At 41.9% G+C, this 20000-nt stretch overlaps 1 protein-coding gene across 1 annotated transcript in view; it reads left to right on the top strand.

Moving 5' to 3' along the window:
* The first annotated feature begins 18032 nt into the window (after window positions 1–18032).
* Window positions 18033–20000, top strand: part of ears2 (glutamyl-tRNA synthetase 2, mitochondrial) — a 9757-nt gene continuing 7789 nt past the window's right edge. The window contains exons 1-2 of the mRNA XM_080840685.1: window positions 18033–18476; window positions 19089–19244. Of these exons, the coding sequence (XP_080696811.1) occupies window positions 18212–18476; window positions 19089–19244 (421 nt within the window). The 5' untranslated portion in view covers window positions 18033–18211. The remainder of the gene's footprint in view (window positions 18477–19088; window positions 19245–20000) is intronic.

Genomic DNA, 20000 nt, shown 5'->3' with positions numbered 1-20000 from the left:
TGTCTTAGAGAAAACTAGATTAATGTTGTCTTCAGAAGCTATGAAATATATTATACTGATATGCGCTGCGAGTGGGCCTTATGGCGGTGGGCCGGTTGATGATTATGATGGGCTGGTGTATTGGGCCATCGGCCCACCGGGGATATCCCCGGTATTCCCGATGGCCAGTCCGCCCCTGGGCAAGACTCTGAAGGACTAAAACTGGGCTGGATATGCACCTTATGGGAGAAGAGGTATTTTAGAGAGAAAAAAAATTAAGTGACTTGTTGAATAATTTTAGGTCCAAGGGCAACCTACCTATACCTATCTTTGATGAAAGTGCCCCTCCGTTTACAGGAGTAAACACACTGTATCATCTTCATAGTATGCATCCTATATGAAACAGGTAAACTCGCTGTATCATCTTCATAGTATGCATCCTATATGAAACAGGTAAACTCACTGTATCATCTTCATAGTATGCACCCTATATGAAACAGGTATCATCTTCAAAGTATGCATCCTATATGAGACAGGTAAACTCGCTGTATCATCTTCATAGTATGCATCCTATATGAAACAGGTAAACTTGCTGTATCATCTTCATAGTATGCATCCTATATGAAACAGGTATCATCTTCATAGTATGCACCCTATATGAAACAGGTATCATCTTCATAGTATGCATCAACCAGAGGCCTCCCTCCCTCTCTCTCTTTCTCTCTCTCTCCCTCTCTCTCTCTTTCTCTCTCTCTGTCTCTCCCTCTCGCTCTCTCTCTTTCTCTCTCTCTCTCTCTTCCTCCATTCAATGTCCAGCCATCTGGTCATTGTGTACTGCCACCCTTTTCAGCAGGATTTACTTCCATCGGCACAAATCACTGACCCTTCTCATCTCTTCTCATCCCCACACTTTACATTTTCGTGTCAGCCATTCATTTTTTTCTCCTTTTAATATAGATGCTGTTTTGGCACGAATCACTAAGCCTGTTCTGAGGGTGTTACGCAACAGCGTTCGACCACAAACACATTTTCTCACTCCGCCCCTAATTCTAGAATGGTCTATGCCTCCCACACAACCATCAGCCATGGAGTCAATCGTCAAGCACTGGGTCAAACATCTTATGCAGATATCGCCAACCCATTCTTGGAAAGCAATTTTCGCTGTAAATCAGGGCTTAACCTCCCTATTGTGGTAGGTTTTTGGAGCAACACCACAACAACACCACAACAAAAACGTAATTTTTTTTTTTAAGCGAATCAGTGAATATTTTTATTTTGTATTTCAAGATTACAATAAACAGGTTGCAGAGAGGGCTTCCGTGCGATATAACGCTAGTATGTGTGATATGTGATAGACCTTTATCAAGGCCAAATGGGGCTTTAAATCTAAACAATATCCCCTTTATTAATTAGGTGTGACATCCTCTATCATCTCTCTCTCTCTCACTGTGTGTCTCCCTCTCTCTCACACTGGGTGCTTATTGTCACTGGGTGCCTATTGGTTGGTTTGATTGGTTGACCTCTCTGTGTCCTCTCTCTCTCCTCTCTGTGTCCTCTCTCTCTGTGTCCTCTCTCTGTCCTCTCTGTGTCCTCTCTCTGTCCTATCTGTGTCCTCTCTGTGTCCTCTCTCTCTCTGTGTCCTCTCTCTGTCCTATCTGTGTCCTCTCTGTGTCCTCTCTCTCTGTGTCCTCTCTCTGTCCTATCTGTGTCCTCTCTGTGTCCTCTCTCTGTCTCCTCTGTGTACCCTCGGTGTCCCATCTCTCTGGGTGCACAGCTGGACAACACTCGGATGGACAACCTTCTGAACATGTTTTTTGGCCAAGTACATTTTTAACTCAAAGTCTATGTTCTTTGTTCTTTTTCATTGTGTTTTATTGTTTTAACTGTTTTATTCTGTTATTTGTATGTATTGTTGTATCTGTCTATTTTCTCTTATTCTTCGAAATTATTGCTTTTGAGTGTCTTATTTGTTTAATCTGTTATTCTAATAATCTTGTTTATTTTTTACTGTTAATTGATTCACCTTGACTGGAAAGTACCTTCTGTTGTTTTAAATGTGCTATGTAAATAAATGTGGCTTAACTAAAATTTCACAAGGGGAGAAATAAAGGCCAAGAAATGAATGCTATGTTTAGACAAGACTATCGGTTGAAGATGTGTTTTTTTCTCAACAGACTGACTAATTTTGTTTGGTTTTGGGACAAGAGGGGTGAGAGGGGGAGAAAAAGTCACCATTAATGACTTGGTAAGCTTGTATTTAGAGGGTGAGCCCCCCCCCCCCCCCCCCCCCCCCGACATGCGTGAGCCATCTGTCAAGCACATTATCTGTGAGAAAAAGACCAAAATCAAGACTCAGACACAAGATAATGCTAAGAGATCCAGAGGAGGAAAGAGAGGGATACATTACCAGGGTGTGAGATAAGCAGAGTGTAAGACAGAAGGTGAGAGGGTGAAACAGAGGCGAAAAAGAGAGAGAGAGATAGAAAGAGAAAGAGAGAAAGAGAGAGGATTTGGTCCATGGGGATTTGGTAGGCATGTGTGAGTTATCTGTAATTACAGCTCACGTGGAAAGCAGGGTGGGCCATCCGCCTGGTGTCTATGGTGGATTGTCTGTATTGGTGTGTGTGTGAGTGTGTGTGCACCAGCTCTAGTCTAGGGTCAGAAAGGTCAGGAGAGTCTGTGTCAGCAAGTGCACGTGTGAGCAGGATTGGGCCTGTGTGTGTGTGTGTGTGTGTGTGTGTGTGTGTCTGTGTGTGTGTGCTTGCAAAATGGTTTGTGCAAGTCTGTTGAGCCTTGTGTGTGTGTGCTTATGTGGAAACATGTTGTAGAAAATGTATAGAGTATAAATGACTTGAAATAAATGTGTTTATTATAAAATCTGTACTTCCAATGATTGAATAATTATGCTATAATGCAACCTGACTAAACAAAATCAGCATTTACAATCAGAATAGATTGCATTCAATGGAATCAGGGGTGTGTGTGTGTATAAGAGTAATAGAGAGAGAGAGAGAGAGAGAGAGAGAGAGAGAGAGAGAGAGAGAGCATATGAGTGAAAGACACACACACACAGAGACAGAGAAAGAGAGGTAAAGAAATAGAGAGAATGTGTGTATGTGTGCGCGTGCACGTGCGTGTGTATGTGTGTGCGTGTGACACAGATAGAGTGTATGTGTGTTGCAGTGGCTAAGAGCATCCAGCGAGCATTAAGCAGACAGCAGAATTGTCCTTGTCGAGCGGGTCAAAGGGATTTGATTGGAGGGCGGTTTAGAGCAGAAACAGCCAATGTGTTGATGTGTGGATTGCCCTTGACCTATGCGGTGATGTTTTTCTCACCGGTGAGTCTCAATGGCTGTTGATGTGTGGATTGCCCTTGACCTATGCGGTGATGTATTCCTCACCGGTGAAACTCAATAGCTGCCTAACCACCCCACCAGTATACTATACAGTGGTTTGAATAGAGGTGCCCATATTCAGTTAGAAATCCATGTGACTATTGCTTCAGATCTTAGCAAAACAATTAAATATCTGCTCCGCCAGATGCTGAAAAAAGTTTGTCAAGCTCATCTGCTCGAGTGGTTAACCTGTGGCCTGCAGAACTGCAACAGTAAATATAAAGCAAGCAAAAAACTTGTCTTGTCTCTGTTCATATTTAAGCTGTATTTTATCCAGGATTGGCGTATATTTTTAGAAATGGCGAGACCAAAGTCACAGTTGCCTACTTGTTTAATCTTTCATAGATTTAGAAAATGTGTTGGCACTCTATGAGAAGTTGCATCATACAAGGATTGCATCACTACTTTTACCATAAGCTTTTTGCCATCATATAGAAAGAGCTTAGCATAGCTTAATGCATAAAAAACAGAAACCAAAGACTGCCAGTGTGATGATCCCATAATTTTAACAAAAAGCGAAAAGTTAAAGTTAAGCTTTTCTTTGAACAGACACTCAAAAGGCACGTTAAGTTCTCCACACACATCTTAATCGCTTCACCATATGGTGCGTCTCATTTTTCCTGCTCATCTAGATGGCTGACAAATGTTCACATCTCAGTTATAGTTGAGGGGATTTTCTTTTCCACTACCCTGTTAACAAACAATGCTGACTTTAGTCAGTTTATTGTGGCACAACGACACACAGCAACATATATCAGGGGGCGACACAGGACACACACACACGCGCACACAGTCCTGAGGTCGCTGTGAATTTGTCTTCTGCATTTTCTCATCCCGGACTGTCCCTCCTCCAGGACCCCAGGAGCAGTGGGCAGCCTTTGGGCTCCCGGGGACAAAGTCAACTGTCCGTCATGGTCAGGAGAGTGTTCTGTTCTTTTGCATGTTTTTCTGTTGGGGTTCTTATTGGAGGAAACCCCTTAAAAGCACAGGGAGAACATGCAAAATCCACACAGAAAGGCCCAGGAGATAGCCCACCTCAGCAGAAAGCTGTCATTTAGTACAGATGCTTACAGCATCACAAAGAGAACACATACTAATGTATAGCCTGTGTGTGCTTCCTGTGCCTGGGGAGATCCCCTGCCCCCCAGGACCAACAGCTCCCCATGCGTGAATTGAACCCAGGACCTTCTCGCTGTGAGGCGGCAGTGTAAGTACCTAAGCCACCATGCCACATGTTAGCATCACCCTGAGCACAGTATTTGAAATTCCTGCACTTTCTTGTATTTCGTATGTTATAGAGTATTTATTGTTACACTAGGTCTCTATTGCTCGTAGCTTGATTGTTTGTCGCTTTGGATAAAAGTGTCTGCTAAAAGACTAAATGAACTCTAGCAGAAAGCTGTCATTTAGTACAGATGCTTACAGCATCACAAATAGCATGGAGAGAACACATACTAATGTATAGCTGTATGTCATGTGTAACATACATAATGTAAAACATGCACACATCAGTATAATGTACCGATGAAGGTATGTACTACGTCCAAAGAATAAGCTATCATATATATGTGTGTATATGGTATACGTATATAGTATGGTATAATGTATATCTGCAATAGGCTGCAAGTCACTTGGGCTAAATGTGTAAATCTAAGCCTGGTCACTAGTCCTCTGCTCCACTTCCTTGTGTGGGTTACTATCCTCTCTATTTGTGATACACGCCAAGCAAGCACACATTCGTTTTTTTTTATGATAATGTTGAATGCTGGAGATGATTTTTTTTGTCCCCAGACAACAGTACTGCCCCGATTTTCATATTTTTAACAAACACACAGAGAACACTCTGCCCTCTACTAGTGTATCACAGACACACACACACACACACACACACACACACACACACACAAACACACACACAAACACACACACACACACACACACACACACAGACACACACACACACACACACACACACACACACACACACACACATTCACACATACACAAACACACACACACACACACACACACACATTCACACACACACCCTCATCATCCCACTAACTGAGCTCTTGGCTTGGCATATTCTGTGTGAATATTCTGTCATCATGGTGTACACGTATGTGCATCTGTTCCAGTAGAGGCCAGCGGCTCCAAATCCCCATAAGAGGCTTACGGCCACACGTATATTTATTAAATTCCTCCGTATGGTCAGCCAGGCCAGCAAGAGCTAACAGTAAATAAATAAACAAACAAACAAATACATATTTTTATGAGAAATAAAAACGACCTAATGCCTTTCCTGATAGCAATTTTTAACGCGGGTATATGGATTAAGAGCATCAGTGTACGCAATCATATGGATTAGTGACCCCTATGAGTGGATATATGGTGTGCCCTAACTGTGGCCTGCTCTGTGTTTTGCGTTCTGCGTTGCTTAGAGACCTGTGGGCCGGACTTAAAGCAACACTATGCAACCATTTGACACTTTTTAAGGTATTTCAGGTGGTTTTATAGGCAGATAGTTTTTGTACCATCCTCAAATTCATTTTTAAATCACATGGTCATGTGAAGGTCAGAAAAACACCTGTTCTGTCCCCACTAGCCATCCAGGATTTGCCCAATGTAGTTCTGTGTTAGGGGAGAGCGGGGTAATGCGAGACATTTTTTACATTTGCTCTCTTTTAGGCGAGCTTAATTGATATATCAGTAAAATGTACACACATCCCATTTATTCAGGATGTTTACTAGCAATTGAAATCATCAGCATGTCTTTTAGACAAAGGGCAGTGAAAATATGATTGTTTAAAAACAAAAGTGGTCTTGTGTCTCACTTTACCCTAGCTTAGGGGTAAAGTGAGACAGACCAGAGAAATCAACGGGGTAAAGTTGATAAAGTGATCCACTTACTTTTTCCACTTTAAATCTACCATAACAACACATGTTGTAACAGTAAGAATCCTGACAGCTAGATTGACAACTACTCATTCCAAAACTGATATCGGACTAGTAACAGAATCAAGGGGATTGGTCAATTAAGCATTTTTTTAAAAACACTTGAAAGTAAAAAAATCACATACAACATAATATAATTCAAAATGTTTTTGTTAACATTCAAATGACAGATAGAACCAGTTAGATTAGAACATAATCATAGGACCATAATCAGAACTAGCTAGAACAGCCTGGGACTCAGAACACAGTACTAGACCCAGCTGGATTAGAACATCAGCCTAGTACTCATTTTGTAAGGGATAATGTATAGAACGCCGGTCATTATCGTGAAAATAAGCCCTGACAGGGCGAATAGCACCCCGACGCGAAGGTTACAGTCATCTGAAGTGGATGGACCAGTGGAGTGCAGCTCAGGATTTGGCCGGTCTGACACCATAGATGGTGCAAACACTTCCTCAGGGAAAATAGCTTGGTTATATGGGAAAATCCCAGTGGACTTGAAACCAGAAGAGATATTCCATTGTGTCACTGCTGACAAGAAGGCCTCATTCACAAGTCCTGCAATCTGTTAGATGGGGAGTGTTTTGCCAGGGTTAGATCTCTCTAAACAGTGTCTCTCTTTAGTTTACCCTACAGCATTTGTCTCACTTTACCCCGCAGCCACTTTCTTTTAGAAAAAACAACATCTCTAAGCAATTCAGGCTAATCTTCACCAACATCAATCACATGGTTTTATATGTTGGAGGTTCATCAACATGTATGATATAAGCTTTTCTACCTGAATCAATTTGCTTTGACACAACAGTTGATTAAGTTCACATCAAGAAAATGTACTTTTACATGCAAAAAACACATTTTTGTGCAAAAACATAGGCTACTTTCCACAGCACCAGCACCAACCTCTCCTTCATGGCAAGTGGGGAATGGGAATGGCATAGTTGAAATTGAAAACATAATTGTCACTTGACCACAAATGTGTTCCTTAGCCTAGATACAGGGGGTGTCTCACATTACCCGGTGGTGTCTCACATTACCCCGCTCTCCCCTACGGCTTGAACACCCTGCAAAAGTGGACGAAAAGCTTTCACAGCATGACATTGCCAGCTATACTGCCAAAACGCATAGTGTGTTGGCAAGCTTATGTCAGTGCCAACTGGGCTGTTGATGGTGTTTGAAAGGATTGAGCATGCCTTTAAAGTAGTTAGTTAGTTTTGGAACAGAACTACTTATTGCTGCTTTAACAGACCCAACAGAATCACCAGAACCCTAAGAAACTGAAGCAGGTTTCATGCTAACTCGTAGCCTTATCGGCTACTGCAGCAAGAGCACCGTCTAAGCTGCTGCTGTCACAGACTCACAGTTATCAAAAATGTAAAGAAAGGAAGTAATGAAGTATGCAAGTCAGTAATAGTAATACAACATAATGTAATGTAAATATAGACTTAAACACACCTGGCAGCCTGCACATTGCTCTGACTCATTATGTATCTGGTAGACCAGTCCCAGGAAAACATGAAACAATGAAACAATGATTAAGAATGGGCTTAGAATAGCCTACAATACAAGACCGATTTGATGATCCTTCTCATGGTAACTTCATAATTTGTCACGTAGGATACAGAACACCTACGAAAAAAGTCCACGTTCAGTTTTAATATTACACATCATCCTCTAAAAAGTTTAACCTTTATTCCGCATTCACCTCACGGGCTAGTCGTGAAAAGGCATAATTTATAGGCTGCAATAACATACATGACCAACAGGTGGGGTAATTCCCTTTTCAAAGTCGGTGTGAGGACGTCGGATGATCAGGCGGTACTGCCCTCCTGGTGCTACGGATACAGAGAGAGTTCCCTGACGCTTTAAGAAGGTACGTGGGGTTCAGACCTGCCCTTGATTCAACCTTGACACGTTGCCGACTATCTGTGTGGACTTCACCATGCCCTGATATTACACTGACAGGTCTCCCCTCTCTCCACACACGCACAGACACACGCACGCGCGCGCGCACGCATACGCAGGCACATCAGTGGGCCGCGGATTACTTTCTAGTCAGAATGGTGGTCCCTGGGACAAAACCAGTTGAAAACCCCTGTACTACAGTCTCCATGTCAGTTACTGACCTATTTCTCTCCTTATCTTGCCATCCATCTTGACTCTCTGTCAATCTGAATGACACATACTGTATTTATAGAGTCCATAGAAAATTGTATTTATGCCAAAAATAGAAGCTATATAATAGTTCTGGAGAAATATCTATTTAATCTCAATTTGTCACTTTTAATGTCAAACAGAAATGTCTTACACCCTACACTAAATCTAAAGCAACACTAAATTTAAACACATACAAAAATAACCTGTACAATCTGTGCACTCCAAGCTAACTGGAGACAACTGGAGACACCCAAACCCCATACATCAAAGTGTGTGTTTACATTCAGTGCCCCCATATCAATTTGGAACTCATATGTATTGTATATGACAAATTCAGTTTTGACTTTACCAGTTATAAATTAAGAAAATATCAATGAAAATACAGGACAAAACATTACATAATTGTTATGGACAAAATCTTGATATGGTTTCAGTCATTTTACGAGGAAATATCCCTAAAAGTAATAATGTTTTTCTGTACTCCATGGGACGCATTGGTACTCAGGGTGAAGTCATGCTCATCGCATTGGTGTCTTGGGGGGTTTGTTGACGGTACTGTAGATCACTTGGTCTGCTTCAACTCTGTGGACAATTAGATCATACATCTCATCGTGTCAGTCACTAAGCAACAAAATACACACCCACAAAATGACACAGTACGTCATGCCACATCATCCACACACCAACAAATACACGTAACCCACAAAGTATCGGTATTCACGTCACATCATCCCACCCACAAGGAAACAAAACTCATGTCACATCATGCAATGTCACTCACAAGTCAACAAAATACACCTCATATCGTTGGATTCATTCTTTACGGTGAAAGCAAAAACACTCACTGGGACGTGTCTTTCAGTCTTGAGAAATTCACTGCAGCATACTGAACATCCTCCTGTGCTGTCTGGGGGTGGCGAGACTGAACGCTGGCGTAGGGAGACCGAACATCCTCCTCTGCTATCTGGGCGCAGGGAAATGAAGTGCTGGCGTAGGGAGCCACCTCTGCTTCCTTTGAGCCCTTGAACTGAATGCTGGAATACTGGACGTCATCGTCTGCTTCTGTGTTCCGTCTTCGTGCAGGGTCAGAGGTCACTGCTACTGCAGACACGTCATCATACACAAGATCAGAGTCAGCCTGTGGAAGAAGAACAAGAGGAAGTTGTGTGAGCTGTCTGTCTTTGCCAATCCTAAAAAGGAGGCTCCTGGAGACGTCTGTGCAGTGAAAATGTTGCCATGTATTTCTGCCCCAGGTGAAATGTATTTGTTGTGACATTATTAGGTGTTTTATAAGGTGTGGTCTGTTAACTTTAAGTTTTGAACCCACAGCTGTTCACAACACTAAAATAGTGACCTTTATAATGCGTGACCTAGTGACCTATTTTAGTTTGCATGACACAGTGGCATCGCTAGGCATATTTTATTAGGACGGGGGGTAGGTATATTTTAGATGGAGCATAACAGAGGTCATTCCACATAATTAAAGGAGAAAAACAGTGTTTTATAGAGCAAGGAAAGATGAAGAGAACGCAGAGCGCTGGGGTGGGGATGTTGGGACTGAGAACCCCTGCTTAACAGAAACTCTCACCAGAGTGTCAGTGACTGAAGTTTATCATGGTTTTCAATGTCATCTGGTTTACCACTGGCTGGCAACTACTTTGTTTGAAAGGGACGGCTTCTTTTTAGCACAATCAGCAAACTCACCTGCTGTGGAGTCGATGCACTTCCCTTTTTGGGGTGTGTGCCAGATTTTCTCTTTCTGTTGTGGAGTACACAGGAGAAGATAATATTGCCACATTATCATTATTTTTCACAATATTTCTGCCATATTAAATCATTACAATACTGCCTGGTACATCTAAAGTCATTTGAAGGAAAGTGATATGTTTCTCACCTCAGCCAGAGAAGGACCAAGATGAGAAGAACAGCTACAACAACAACAAGGACCCCAAAGGCTGCATTCTTAGCAGAGCTTTGCCCTAGGCCCACATACAGAAACATTTAAGCACACTTAAGCACCCCATTTACCTCTGGGATATGAGGCGAGTGTGCTAGCATGTAAGCTACTAGGCATGAATGCTAGAACCAGTCACTAACATGTCCCTTAAAGATATACAGTTCTATATCCAATAGCATTGGCAGTTCCCATTTACATCGGCATTTCTGTGTATTACAAAGTACATTAAGTACAAACATGGAGTAAATCATTTCAAGTGAGAATACAAAGACTTACCTAATTCATGACTCAGTTTGAAAAATCTGAAATATGACAACGTTTTCCCTCCATGAGAAGATTAGTCATTGTTATTTAGTTTGTGAGTAACAGAGTGTTATTGAAGACAACAATATCAACAGGTGATCTTACCTACAATTGGCACTGATACAACAGTTGAATTCTGTGCACCAACACTATTACGTGCCACACAGTAGTAGAGTCCACTGGTCTCATCTTTGATGTTAGCGGCGATGAAGCTTTGACCTGCTCCTAGTGCTGAGATTTGAGTTCCCCTCTTCATGTACCAGGTGTAGTTGTGAACCGGTGGGTTGGCATCACTGCTACAGGTCAGAGTCATTGAATTATCCAGCATTATTTCACCAGGGGGAGCAACAAGCGCAGTGGTTTGCCGCGGGGCGTCTGCCAACACAAAGACGCACAGATATATTTAGGCCCATTTTAGTTTTTTTGTCATTTAAGTTCAATAAATAAGTCACTGTCATATCTTATAGGACTGCTTTTACATACATCTCACATCAAGAGTAGCCTCAGGTGAAGGATGTTCTCTGTGTTCGTTAAGAGCACAGGAGTAGTTGCCCATATCCTCACTGCTGACTGGGTTTAGGTGTAGGGTGTTGCTGATGGCCGTGTGTCTGGTAGGTTGTGTGTTCTTGTACCAGATGAAGGTGGTGCTGCCCCTAAGGTTGCAATTGGTATTGCAGGACAGTGTCACACTGCCTCCCTCAGTAACTGTACCAGCAGTCATTGACACCTGCAGACCTGGCAAGTAAAAGTGCAATTAAAACGCGGGAGTTTTAAAACTCTCCATTGTACTTAATCAATTCATTGACATATTTACCTTTGACAGCGATTGTCACCGGGTCACCTGAGAAAGCCCTTCCTATTTTGTCGGTGTTGTATCTGAATATATATCGACCTGAGTCAGTCTGTCTCACGTCTCTGATCCTCAGAGTGCAGTTATTCTCAGTACTGAGATGCTCCACTCTGCCCCGATACTGCTCGCCCAGACGCAGGTCAATAGGATCCTTACCTCTCTCAACTTCTTTGTACCAGACTGTTGAAGTGACTGTATGATCTCTGGGGTGTCCATACGTGCAGGGAATGTCCAGCGTTGAGCCCCTCAAGGCACAGAAGCTGGTAGACGAGTAAGACACTCCCCAACAGTCCTTCTGTGCAGTAGCTGGAGTGGAACATTTGTCTATGCATTACATTTTCAATTACATATTTCACATTCATAATCGCATTTAATACAAGAATTCAGATCTAAACACTTAGCTTATGATCCTCCCCATTCATTATCATTGTCAGAAAATAGAAATATTCAGTACAGAAATAGATATATACAGTACAAGTTTATCCTGCACATTTTAAAGTTGTAAAAACGACTGCCTCCACCAGTTGCATCCAGCTGTGCACCCTGCTGTGTAGGCCACTCAAGGGACCTGGCGGTGATAGCGAGGTCAGCCTATCATTTGATCCCTGGGTTCCGTGGGGGCTGTAAACAGTGGAATTTCACTGACCATTTGGTCAGCCCCCCAACAGTTCAAGACAGTTTCAAGTCTCCCCCTGGACTTGTCCTTTCGTCCCGCTCTCCACTATATAAGGCTGACCCTTCTCTGGCCATTTTGTTGGTCAAGAGCAGAGCTGGAGAGTCAGCATCAAGGACTATTCAACATTCATTATCAGAGACACTCACTTGCGGTGCGTCAATAAGAATGTAAGTGTTTGTTATATGTGTCATTTAGCTATTTAGTCCATTCATATCTTTGTATCATATCTGTTATTTACATTTATCATTCCATAGAAACCATGGTCTTCAATCATTCACTATCATCCAGTTGGATACAAGTCCCTTACAAAAATAATTGTATTGACTGATTATCATTCAATCATCTGTAACGTTCTCTTCATCACTTTGTGTGTGTGTGCAATAAACAGTGTGTGCAATAAACATCATTGGACCTTTGGCATCCATTCTTGTTCTGAACGGACAGACCTGTGGCGATTGTCACCTATTTCATTAATCAGCCATACAGTTCCTTTTGGGATTTATCTTTCAATATCCCATTTTTTATAAAAGTGATTTAACTTTTTCTACGGTAAAACATTTAACAGGAAGTTAAACAAATAAGTTATACAGCAGTGACATATGCAAAGGCAGCAATTACCTACGACACGGACAGTGGCTCTACCTGACCCTGTTAGGATTGTGCGTCGTGTTGAGACTCTGCATTCATAAGATCCTGAGTCACTAGGTGCCAGATTGAATATCCGCAGTAAACATTGTAGAGAGGCAAAATTGTAATACATTTGTCGATTTGAATCCCAGCTTGGTACCATGGATTTATTTTTAAACCAATGACATGCTTGGAAACTGTCTCCTGCTTGAAGAGTGTAAGTGCACTGAAGGGGAATATAGGACCCTTTGAGTGCACAGATCTCCTTAGGGGTGTAGGTTATACTTTGAGACTGAAGACCTGAAACATATTCACACACACAAACACACACACACACACACAAACACACACACACACACACACACACACACACACACACACACACACACACACACACACACACATCTCAAAACATCACATTACATGCCAAGGGGCCATTGTTATCATAGAGTGCTTATCTGCACATGCATGTGTTTAAAGATTTAAGGAACTTGTGCAAACGTGTGTGAAAGTGGCAAGCAGGAATTAGTCTCAGCAACAACTCGGAATCAGACATCAGTCAAATATAAAAGAATCACAGGGTGCAACATTTTCCATCAATAGTTAACTATCAATGATCTATCCATAATAATCTACACCTCAACACAGCATCCTTACCAGCAGTGCATAAGAGCAGAAAGGTAAGAGGGATTCCTGTCATGGTGGTTCAGTATGGGCACCACACCCTGCAGAAACAGGCCCCGATGGTTTAGAATCTAAACTTTAGATGATATTCATCACACAGAACTCACAGCTCTTTTACTTCCATTAAATAAGAAGGGCCCACTTTGTTAAAATCTTGGTAAAACAAGCATTCATTCAGGATAGAAAAGTAATCAAACAAACTAATTAAATATACACTGGGTACATTGACTTTACCAAAAACAACTATGAAGTGTAGTCTTTATAGTCCTTTTGTTAAACTGATCGAATATTACAAAGTCACTTGAATTCAAGTCACTTTTGTGTCACATCAGAGGCTTGATAAATTTTTTTGGAGTTCATTAGTTCTTTTTGAAAGTTACAGAAATCGAGAGAAACCGGAAAAGAAACACAAAGCTACGTAAAGAGGAACTGAGAGCACAGCTGCCACCAAAAGGTATTTCTCATATTTTATGTAAAGCTGATGAATGAGATTTACATCACCAAAGTTAAAAGTCACATCAGATAATTAAGACATTCATTTGGAGCTAACTGATCCAGATTGCCACTTAAATAAGCATATTTGTGTCGGATCGGCCATACTTACCCCAGGTAAGGCATTTGTGGCTACAGTAAAGCTTCTGTGGGAACTGAGAATGCAGACAGGAAACGGAGGCGTATGAGGTTTCTGCTTAGTTTATCTCTCTATCATGTGGCAAGAGGAGGAGGTGTTGAGGAGCTACATGCAGTCCTGCCATCCTCATCACTGCATTAAGTGTGCTAGTCATCCCTGCACCCTTTGCATTAAGTGTGCTAGTCATCCCTGCACCCTTTGCATTAAGTGTGCTAGTCATCCCTGCACCCTTTGCATTAAGTGTGCTAGTCATCCCTGCACCCTTTGCATTAAGTGTGCTAGTCATCCCTGCACCCTTTGCATTAAGTGTGCTAGTCATCCCTGCACCCTTTGCATTAAGTGTGCTAGTCGTCCCTGCCCCCTTGCATTAAGTGTGCTAGTCATCCCTGCACCCTTTGCATTAAGTGTGCTAGTCATCCCTGCACCCTTTGCATTAAGTGTGCTAGTCATCCCTGCACCCTTTGCATTAAGTGTGCTAGTCATCCCTGCACCCTTTGCATTAAGTGTGCTAGTCATCCCTGCACCCTTTGCATTAAGTGTGCTAGTCGTCCCTGCCCCCTTGCATTAAGTGTGCTAGTCATCCCTGCACCCTTTGCATTAAGTGTGCTAGTCATCCCTGCACCCTTTGCATTAAGTGTGCTAGTCATCCCTGCACCCTTTGCATTAAGTGTGCTAGTCGTCCCTGCCCCCTTGCATTAAGTGTGCTAGTCGTCCCTGCACCCTTTGTATTAAGTGTGCTAGTGGTCCCTGCACCCTTTGCATTAAGTGTGCTGGTCATCCCTGCACCCTTTGTATTTAGTGTGCTAGTGGTCCCTGCACCCTTTGCATTAAGTGTGCTAGTCATCCCTGCCCCCATTGTATTTAGTGTGCTAAGTGAAGTTTAGGCATCTGTGGCTACAATGAAGCTTCAGATTAGTTCAACTTGAGTGCTTTAAACAAGACCTACAGGTGTCTGTTTGCCTCAGATAAGTTAATGTCACTCATAAATATCAGTTAATATTGATGGAGACACTAACAGAAGCCAATGTGCACTCTGAAATGGCACATTGACATTTATACGTTTTGCCATTAGCCAATCAGCCATGGGTCAGAGGTAAATTAAAAAACAATGTTTCTTTTCAAGTTTATCCACATGTACTACGCAGGGGTTTTCAACCGGGGGTCACTGAGTAAGATGCTCACAAGACCTCCCAAGAACAGGCTGACTATTCCATTTTCTGTAGAACTCACAGTTTGGGCACTGCAGTTCCACAGAGAGGAATGCGGCATACATTTTTGTCCAGCACATAACACACCCGCTGACACACAGGGCACACCCCACACAGCTCCAGTAGGGAGTTTTCATTTACAATATATGCAGATTGGTGTCCCCGCCCTGATGAAGATGCCTACAGAGCGCACTGAGCGCTTCAACAGCATCCAAAACACTTGCAAGTCTGCCACAGGCTCCCACTCCAACACACCTGGCCCGGCTGTCACGTCTGTCAAGGACGAACATGATATCATGGTCCTCAAAGATGGGGTTCTGATTGAGGTTCTCCAAAGTCTGTAGCAGCAGGTCATCTGTGTCCGCTCCATTGGGCTTTCCGAAGAACAGGTACGTTGCCCAGAATAGCCTGAAGTTTTAATCTTTGACACAGAGAGCACGCCTTTGTGAAATACACAGACAACATTCAATTCATGTATCTGCTGGAAATTATCTTGTATACCTAGTCCTCTAATCTATTATTTTCATTCATGTTTATTTTTATTGTCAATTGGTTGGCCAAACAGCTTTCTGATGAGCAAGTTATTTCTCCTGATACTGAAGACCAGGTAAATAATGAGAAAGATGGCTCGCCAGAGATGGCATGGACAGACATCTCCTCCAAAGATATGGATGCCGTTGCCATGACTTGTTTGTCAGTGATGTGTGTACGAGCCCAGACATCTTTTTTTCTCCTGATACTGAAGACCAGGTAAATAATGAGAAAGATGGCTCGCCAGAGATGACATGGACAGACATCTCCTCCAAAGATATGGATGCCGTTGCCATGACTTGTTTGTCAGTGATGTGTGTACGAGCCCAGACATCTTTTAGTCCCTCAACTCTACTCCACTCCAATCTGCTGAAAGCCTTTCAGGGCCAGCCTGCTCCCCGGTCCCAGAGACAACTGCATATAGCGACATAATGAACCTGATATATTTTATTTATATATTTTATTTTATATGTTGTTTTTCTTATGTGTAGTACTTATTCATTTTTATGTTTATTGTCTGCACCAAAATGCTTAAACAAATTAGCATTAGGGTTAGCATTACTATTAGCATCAGCAATAGGTGTAAACTTACTTGGCAATCAATACAATTCTGAATCTGATGAAGGATGTAATGAGCAAAGTTATTCAAATATTAGATTCAGGCCTGAATCCAGAAGGTAATGCAGAGCAGGAACCTGCATCCTCTAAATAAATCTAAAGAGGGGGCAAAAGACTTATTCCACATTAAACCACCTGTTGCATGACATGAGTTTGTCAGCGAGTTTGGGTCAGATTTAGGCGTACCAGAAATAAAGGAGGAGGAGAATACTGTAATGGAAAAGGAAGGAAATGGATCACTCGATTCCTCCCCAGCATTCAAGAGCTCAAGAGCTTTCAGAAGGCAAAACCAGAACTTTTACAATATTACAATTTTTTTTTTATAGCTTAAGCGTCAAGTAACAGAACCCACTGATACAGCTGATGCTTCCTCCATGAATCAAAAGAATGGTCTTGTCCATTTGATTTACTATATCCAATTTTGATTTCCATTTTTTCCAGTCCTCTGGCAAGGATATGACCCGTACGTTCATCTTCACTGAAGATTTGATTCCGTGTTAATGCACTTCATATCATATTATACCATATATGACATAATGCCTAGTGTATATGTCTTAGAGCAGTGCTGATTTTATGTACGAATCCATTCCTCTTCACACAAGATGTTGAAGTGTTTTAGGTTTTAATGCAGACGCAATGCAAATCAGTTTCATTAAACACTTCACAATAGGGAGTTCAACCAAGCCGTGGCATTTATGTGTGTCAAATAACCACACATCTCTCGTTTCCAACCCTGTGCAGAGCCCACAGGCGGTGAACATCCTTCCACCTCAGAGCAGAGCATGAAAGTGAGGAAGGCCAATAAATGCCTCTCCTTTATCAGAAGACTGTCTGCCATGATGAGGAAGAGGCACAAGATGGCTCCTGAGTAACAAAGCTTACACTAACTAACAAAGCGTTTTAGTACCACCAAACTAATACAAACTAATAATACATTATAATGTCCTCATAGTAGCCTAACCAGCAATTCAATAAAATATTCATTCTTTTGTGATTTAGTTTTATTCAATTTCATTAGATTTCGGTATCTGTGCTATGTTACTGTGTACAGAACAATATTAATGTAGCTCACTACATTATGCATCAGTACATTAATATAAATAAATCCACAAAGAAAATTGGTTAGACAATTGTATGTCTGTTAAGTAATATTGTTTGTATGTTTGTGATTGCACAGCATTATCGCTTTCATTGTATTCCAGTAAGGCTATAGCAAATTAATCTGAAAGAATAAAGCAACAATAACTGGTTTGTTTTTAACTGCGACATCAGTACTGAATTGTTGTGAACTGAACTTGTGTGGAAGAACACGCATACTGTCGGACTTGCTATTTTACGGTTTGAACGGCTTTGATTGGCCTTTATTTTGAAAGCGTTGCTGTTCATAGATGGGCACTTTTATTTTGAAGACCATTGAAAGTGCCACACAGGAAGTTTCTCATGCAAGGTCGTTTATAACCATGCTGAAATTACAAGGGGCTTACACTTTTGCCGAAAATGACACTCTCGAAATTATACACAGCTCTAGGTAGAAACAGAAAAAACGTCACATTAGCTTGTGTGTCCACATTAGGACGGTGGTGCTTACACGTAGTGTGCAACGCTAAATTCTCAACGTTGTGGTTTGTAACTTGCAAGTAGGTATGTTGCTATCAACGCTCATAACGTTGACGTCTCCAGCAAAGCACATCACCTTACTAAGACTTTGTAAACATTGCATTCGGACAGTCACGGAAAGGTCTGTTCATCATCTCGTGGCAGCGAAAGGAGCATCTCATCGGGAATACCGGGGACATAAGTGTACTTCCGTCAGCGGCGGCTGTCAAAGATCCTCTGACTTCCAGTGGAAAAGACATCATTCGGCAGATCACGGACAGGTCCGGGTGAGGTTTGCGCCCAGTCCAACTGGTGAGCCACCTATCTTGCACTTACAAAATTCGTTGTCTACGTTTAATATTAAAGCTATCAACTCAAGCTAAGTTGACTTGTGAACTTAGCGGTTCAAAGCTTAAGATGATTAAGCCGTGTTATTCTTTTGAGTGATCACAACTGTATCTGCATAAAACATGCATTATTGTTTGGTAAACTGTGTGAAAACCAGGAAAACCCAGTCAGGTGTTTAAAGTTAACTGTATTGTGCCATTTTGCTATGAGATGTGTGGGGACTGGGTAACAGCAGCAGAGCCAGGATAGAAAGATGATGGAGAAACATACACACACATGCACACACACACACACACACACACACACACACACACACACACACACACACACACACACACACACACACACACACACACACACACACACACACACACACACACACACACACACACACACACACACACACACACACACACACACACACACAAACAAACACAAACACAAGAGGTAGTGTGACACCCAAAACATTACAGAGTAAAACAGACAATACCTGAATTATTAATTAATTCTTTCAGAAAGAGTCTTGTAGCACGTTTTAATTCATCTAACTGTTTCCCGCTGGTCTTGCATCTCTAGGCTTCCTTCATTTAGGAGGCCTTCGCACAGCACTATACAACTACCTCTTTGCCAAGAAGTATGGCGGGAGCTTCATACTGCGAATGGAGGACACAGACCAGAGCAGACTGGTGCCTGGGGCGGCAGATGCCATTGAGGACATGTTGGAATGGGCAGGTAAGGGCAGAAGCCATACAATTAAATTAAATTCTCAGTGTGAAAACAAGGTTTGTAGTAATAATAAAGTAAATATGGGCCAAATGCAACATCCACTCACACACAGGGCTGGACGGTATGGACTGAAAATCATATCCCGGTATTTCATGCTGAATACCGAACACTATATCAGTATTTTCTACGAAGCGGGTTAAATGTTCATTTCTATCACAAAGCCATTTTTTCTTCATTGTTTGCCATTTGCCATTAACGTTATATACATTATATGATTAATAATCTGTTTTGGGGAAAATTTCCATGTATTGATTATCTGAAGTGACAGGAGCACGCCGAGGCTGTAAATGCTCTCGCAAGAGAGCAAAGAAAAGTATCCCTTGACAGTTCTACCAAGTGATGCAGTATACTGTAAACAAGCTATGTAATCCTAACCCAGTGTGATTATAATCTGCCATCAAACACATCTAGGGTTAGAATACTAATTCACCCAACCACTGACAGAACTTGCAGTAGACAAAGCACCAGGTTGCTTTTGTTTTGTTCACAGACATTACGCTAGCACTGAAATGTATTGCTTACAAGAAAAACACCACTGCAAGTGCATTGGATGAAGCTTCTGACTGGACAACTGTGGTGGCTTCCATTGGTGATGGTTAACATTATGAGAGAGATGACTACTGAGCTGTTTTGCAGCGGGAAATACATAAAGATACATCAATAGTTTGAAAAACTATTTCAAAATATACAAACTACAAGCGT

This window comes from Sprattus sprattus (assembly GCF_963457725.1).
Source record: "Sprattus sprattus genome assembly, chromosome: 1".
In the NCBI taxonomy this organism is placed as follows: domain Eukaryota; kingdom Metazoa; phylum Chordata; class Actinopteri; order Clupeiformes; family Clupeidae; genus Sprattus; species Sprattus sprattus.
The sequence above is the reverse complement of the archived record's forward strand: the minus strand, read 5'-3'. Positions and strand labels throughout refer to the sequence as shown.